Below are 6,669 nucleotides of genomic sequence, written 5' to 3'. Positions count from 1 at the left end.
GAAAAGAATAAATGAGGAGCCAAGATTCTAAAAAAAAAAAAAAAAAAAAAAAAAAAAAAAAAAACCTTGACTAGTTTGGGTCCGTAGCCTTTTTAACTCGAGTTATTAAGCCCGTAGGGGTGTCTCTACACCTAGTGCCCTAAAACCGTCTGGTTTGGGAGTCATTGGCCCAAAACTTGCTACATGGGTTAATTAGAAAGCTTAAGGGACTTAGACATTGCACAGTTAAGGAAAACCAAAAAGAATGATTTGTTCGGATTCGTAGCCTTTTCAACTCGAGTTATTAAGCCCGTAGGGGTGTCTTTACACCTAGTGCCCTAAAACCATCTGGTTTGGGAGTCATTGGCCCAATGCTCGTTACACGGGTTGATTAGAAAGCTTAAGGGATCAAGACATTGCACAGTCATTAAAAAAAAAAAAAAAAACTTTTTAAAATCTTGGCTGCAATAGGTTAGCTTTTCTGTATATGATGGGTGTTATTATGAGTTACACTGGGTTATTATAGTGGATAGTTAACTAATATGGAGATTGCACTTTACACCGAGGGTACTCATGACTTGTCTACTAGCATGCACAAGTATAGTAAACTTTACTTTTGTATTAACTGAATTGTGGTTTTGACTCAATAGGTTCCTTCATGCTTGTCCACTGTGTCTTTAATGACTCATGTTGTCTAAATATCACACTGTAATGGCACATAAGTTGATTGTTAGGTGGAGTAATGTGGTCATTTGTTGTTGAGTATATATGAATATGTTAATGTTTGTGGGTATCATTTCTGGAAACCCTCACGAGACTTTACTCGTCCACTTGGGGTAACCTTGTGGTTTAAAGGCTTATTGCATATGCTAAATGCAACCGTTTTCCCACGAAAGAGGAAATAGATAGATTTTGTTCAATTTTATTTTATTTTACTTGCTTGAGGACTAGCAAGTAGTAAGTTGGGGGATGTGATTAAGGCCGAAATGTACATCATTGAGGCCGTTAATTAGAATCTCTTAATTTCACTTGCTGGTCAAACCGTATATTTTTATGTGTGTTGAGTGTCAATCAGGTTATACATCGTCGGAGCATAAAATGAGCAAAAAGACAGAATTTGGCAGAGTTGACTTTTCCCGCACGTGCGTTGACTTTTTCCGCACGTGCGTTGACTTTCCCGCACGTGCGTTGACTTTTTCTGGAAAAGTCAAACCGACGTTTTAAACCTGTTTGGACGAGATTGGAAGGATGAAAAGGAAGAAAAAAAGGCTGGATTAGGGTTCTGAAATTGTTTGGACCTAAAGAGGGAGGCTAGGGTTTGCAAAAGAGAAAGGAACAAAAAGCTTCAAGGATGTCTCCCATGGTGATTCCTTCTCCTTCTACTTCCTTCCACTCCTCCATGAGTGGCTAGTCTTCTTTTCTAGGGTTTTGATGAAACCCTAGCCATGTAATTATGTAGTTTTCTCTTTTGATTTTATATTATGTAAGGTTTGAACCATTGTATGGTGTTTTAGAAATTCTTTATATATGATCTTCATTATCTTTTCGAATATTTAACTTTCTGTGATTGTTGAATATTATTCATACATGAGTTTTCTATTCCTTCACATTCAAGGTATGGGACGAACCATGCTACGAGGAACGAGTCGTATCACTACCCTAGTTTAGAGTGAACGATTCGTATTACTTGAGATGGTTCGTGCTCGTACATTGAATGTGATGATCTTCTTGTTAAATGCTTTGAGCTTGTAGTTGTGAAGCATTAATTTGTTCAAACCATAGCATAATTAATTTCAATTGGAAACCCTAATTATGTGGTTAGTGGTGAATTCTCAACCCTAGGATTTTTCCCCAATTTAGTAAATCCAATTTCATTTATTATTGATAATTTAATTCCTTAGTTTAATTTATTTGTTATTAAATTAGGTTATGATCATTCAATCTTTTTATCAAAATTAATTTAGGAATTTAACAATTAAATTAGTTTAATTTCACAATAGTCCCTGTGGATCGATACCTGGACTTGCCATTATTCTGATAGAATTTGGTATAGTTTAGTATTTAATTTTGGTGTGTTCAACGACCCATCAGTAAGGCTAAGAAAATATAAGGATAATAAAAAATATATATATTTTAGTATAAAACATATGATATTATTAATTTTATGTCTATATAATTAACCAATTTAGTCATGAAAATAGGATTAAATATTACGTGCATTAAAATCTCTAAAGAGGTTAATATAATTATGTCAAAATTATGAAACTTATTATATTTTTGCCAAACCTCATGGGAGGTCCGTGTAATTTATCTAAAATGTAAATTGAAAAAGAAAGAGATAAATTACACTGTTAATCCTTGCAGTTTAGGAGTGAAAGAAAAAATCGATAAACCGATTGGACCGACTAAATCAGCCGATTTTGGTCTTCTTTTATTATTATTTCGGTCTGTTCAGCTATGTTGAAATAAAAAACCAAAATTCAGTTGAGTTTCCAGTAATCATAAATTAAAAACCGTATACACCGAACCACACCGAAATGTATACTCTCTCTTTTTTATTGCTATTATTTAATTATCTTTTTTTTTTTTTTTTTTTTTTTTTTTTTTTTTTTTTGTCTTTCCGTCCAAGTCCATCTATCTATCTCAACCCCAATAATCAAGAGTCCAGATCCCCTCCTTGAGCCCCCTCCTTCATTCCTTCCTTGCAGGGGCCTTCGGGTCTACTTTGAAGCCCATTTTTGATAATCTGAACCGTTCATATTTTTAGATTTATTCAGTATATCATACCTGTAAAAAATCAAGTTGATCGGATATTAGAAAGTATGCGTTCAGAAAATTGGGACTACAAACTATTTTTTAATAAATAGTTTTCCGAACACATATTTTCTGATATCCGATCAACTTGATTTTTTACAGGTATGATATACTAAATAAATCTAAAAATATGAACGGTTCGGATTATCAAAATTGGGCCTCAAAGTGGGCCCGAAAGCCCTGCAAGGAGGGAATGAAGGACAGAAATTAAGGAGAGGATCCCAATTCAATAATCAAACACTTTCACTTCACACTGCCCAATATTTTACACTACTCAAGAAAAAATAAAACACTTTCTCTCCCTATCTAATTATTGCTCAAGAATGAATCTCATAAATGTTTCTGAGAGAGTGATTCACTTTGCTTGGTTTTTATTTTTTAAAAATAGTTTTTAAGAAATTTTACTCTTATTTTTTGTATTTTTTTATTTTTATTGATTTTTTTTTTATATTTTATACAAATTTTTTATTTTTTAGACACACCTAACATAAATATATTTAAAAAATAAAAAAATTATAAAAAAATCTTTTAAAAATTTACTAAATACCAAAAATTAAAAAAAATATAAGAATTTAGTACATTTTTTATATTTTTATATATTTCTTAATTTTTTAAAATATTTTTCACAATTTTTTTATTTTTTAGACACATCTAAATAAGGTACATTTAAAAAAATAAAAAAAATATTTAAAATTTTAAAAATATTTACTAAAAATAAAAAAATACGAAAATCAAAAAATTTAAATTTCAAAAAACTTAATCCAAAAAATACAAACAGAACACAGTGATTGCTCCCCTCTAAAAAAACAAATGCTCTATCTCACTCCTCTCTTTCTTCTCTCTCTCTATATCTTTTTGTGTGTTCACCAATGAAAAGTTGATATTCTTCATCTTCTTCCTACGAAATATTCTATGGGTCTTTCGTCTTCCATCTTTATCTTCTTCATGTGAAGGTTGGACTCTCTCTCTCTCTCTCTCTCAAAACCCTTTCATCTTCTCCCATCTTCCCTCTTCATCTTCATCTTCATCTTCATCTTCTCCATGTGTTCACCAATGGTCTTCCATCTTCAAGCAAAGATTTTGTTGAAATCGAAGAACCGATGTGTACCGACCGAATCGCACCGGCCCAACGTAAGACCGCTTGGTGCGGTTCTTACCAGTAGTTCGATCTGTTCGGTGCAGATCAATGAAAAACCGAAGGGTGCGGTTCGGCGCAAAAAATGCCTCAAAACAAGACCGCACTGCACCGATTTCACCCCTATTGCAGTTTAAGCGATGTATAACTTTAATCTTCGTAGTTTCAATTTGAACCCAAAACTCTTCATTTTGTTGCAATTTTGTTCTTTTGTCATGTGTTGTTAATATTTTTGGTGTCCGGGCATAATTTCTTTTGAGTGAATTTAAAGGAAAATAATAATAATAGTGATTACTAATATAATTTCGTTTGAGTTTTACTTTGATTTCTCTCTCTCTCTCTCTCTCTCTATATATATATATATATATATATTTGGGTTTAAAATTTTAACAATTGTAAATAATAGAGGGATAACATTATAACAAAATTGAAAATATGAAGTTCAAATTGAAACTACAAGAACATAACTGTAACTATAATCATACTAGCAAAAAATTATTCAATGCTCCTGATACAAATTTAGGTGTTGTTCCAAATAAGCAGTTATTGGTTTAAATTATGAAATCCATCACTTTTGTGTTAAAATTGTAAGAAAATTGTAAGAGATTAAGGCCAAGTTTGGCTACAAAGGAAAAAGTACACTTATTTCATCTTTTTTATCTTTTTTGGGTCACATCAATCAACATCTCCTCTCTACTTTTTCTACACATAATACAAAAAAAGTCAAAAAGTGCACTTATTTAGTCTTTCCAAATTAGACCTAAATGTTAAGTGTCAATCTATAAATGACACTATTGCTTCAAGAGCATTGAATAATTTCTCCAAACTAGAGAGATAATCAATGTTAATATATATATATATATATATATATGTATATATTATATGGTTCAGGAACATAACGTGACAATGTTTTCATTTAATAATATATTGTTATTTCTATACCACTACCTTGATTTGATTTTATGCCCATGTAATTATTGAGGCCATGCTATTGCATGGCAGTGTTTTGCAGAAGATAGGATAATTACGAGCGAGAGAGAGAGAGAGAGGTGTTACCTTAGGCTCTTCCAGGGGAGCAGGTGGCTTTCTGGTATCGATAGCCATCTTTCTCTTAGCTTCAAGCAGAGCAAAGTTATCCAAGAAATGGTCAGGCATATGTTTGTGGTTGTAACTCTTATTTTCATTGGTAAAACACTTGGGGCAAACGCAGAACTTGTCGTCTTCATTATCGAAACATATCAAACAACTGAAGAACATCCCTGGTATGAACTTACCACATCCTCCACAGAAAGGTCTTCCACTCTTAATAACGTAGTACAGAGCCACCACCTCCTTGAAATCCAAACTTCCATCACGGTTCACGTCGAGCAGTTTGAACATTTCTGGTGGATTTTCGGCTTTTACGAGTCCTCCCTCCTTCATGTTGTTCAAGAATTCACTCAGACTTACTTTTTCATTGTGGTCTTCATCCATTGAATTGAAAAAGTCTCTTAGCAGTTGCTTGATGTTCTCTGATGATGTGTTGACATAGATCTCAGCTATCTCAAGCATACCTATGCAGTGATGCCCCTCCATCTTTAACCTTTTCTCAACCTTCAAAAAGACCAAGATCAAGACTAAGAACAAGATGAAGATGAAGATGAATATGAATATGAAGTTGGTTTGTCAATATATAAGCAGCAATACTACCAATCTAGAAATAATATTTAAAGATTTTTTTTTTATTGACAAAAAGAAAAAAAAAATCTTTATTGATGAAAAATCGAAGAAAAGGTTGATGAAAAATATTATGTAATATCCCTAATTCTTTAAATTTAGTCCATGTAATTTAATTTTGAAAAAAATACTATTCAGTGTAGATGTAGAAAATAAATTACTCATAAATGATAAACTTTATAAATATTAATAATTAAATTTTCAAATTTTTTCATGCATGTAAATATTTTTTCAAAGCCCACTGAATTGTAAGTCTCCCTTTAATTTTTCTCAGTAAATTATAAGTGCATTCCTTTAAGTTTGATCAAAATACTAATTGTTTCTTGTGGTTTTAAAAATTACATTCCGCCCCTTCAAATTTTTAATGATAATACAAATGACTATTTTTCTTAATAAATCATCAAGTTGATTAATAATTTTTGATAATTTCTGAAATATACTTCAATTAGGAAAAAGTTAGAAATTTTATTTTTTCTGTTAATTTTGTTAAATAAATTTTTTTGAGAATGGATTATTTATAATTTTCAGAATCACTTGTGATAATTTGTATTTTAAAAAAATCTCAGAAGGTATATTCGTAATTTATCCTTAAAAAAATTAGTTCTTACACTTTAAATTTTAAAATATGATATCTCCTTCATTTGTTGTTAACATTTAGAAAAAAAATTTAATTCCTACACTTTCTTTTGAATTTTATTTTGATTGCTCTAATTTTACACATAAATTTTTTTTTTTTTTTTTTTTTTCTATTCAACTTATGTGTTAACAACACACGACAAAAGGTCCAAAGTAAAATCTTACTCAAACTAGAGGACCAATAACATAATTTATCTATAAAATTATTCAAAAAAAAGTAATCAATTATTTACATTAAGGATGACCCACGTACTACTAATTTTAAATTCTACCATACATTCGGAATAAACTTTCATCACATTTTTTATATACAATGTACGAGAAGACTAAGGTGATTGACTTGGAAAATATTATGTTGTGCTCTGAATTTTATTTCAAAAAACGAGACA

General features: G+C 31.0%; 1 protein-coding gene across 1 annotated transcript in view; it reads right to left on the bottom strand.

Annotated features, from left to right (window-relative positions):
- Positions 1-5,593, bottom strand: part of LOC114275189 (uncharacterized) — a 17,868-nt gene extending 12,275 nt beyond the window's left edge. Inside the window, exon 1 of the mRNA XM_028217184.2 lies at positions 4,985-5,593. Coding sequence (XP_028072985.2) covers positions 4,985-5,503 — 519 coding nt within the window. The 5' untranslated portion in view covers positions 5,504-5,593. The remainder of the gene's footprint in view (positions 1-4,984) is intronic.
- Positions 5,594-6,669: the final 1,076 nt, after the last annotated feature.

The sequence above is a fragment of the Camellia sinensis genome, chromosome 7, assembly GCF_055761805.1.
Source record: "Camellia sinensis isolate YWXY chromosome 7, ASM5576180v1, whole genome shotgun sequence".
Taxonomy (NCBI): Eukaryota; Viridiplantae; Streptophyta; class Magnoliopsida; order Ericales; family Theaceae; genus Camellia; species Camellia sinensis.
Note: the sequence above shows the minus strand (reverse complement) of the source record. Positions and strands in the feature narration are given on the sequence as shown.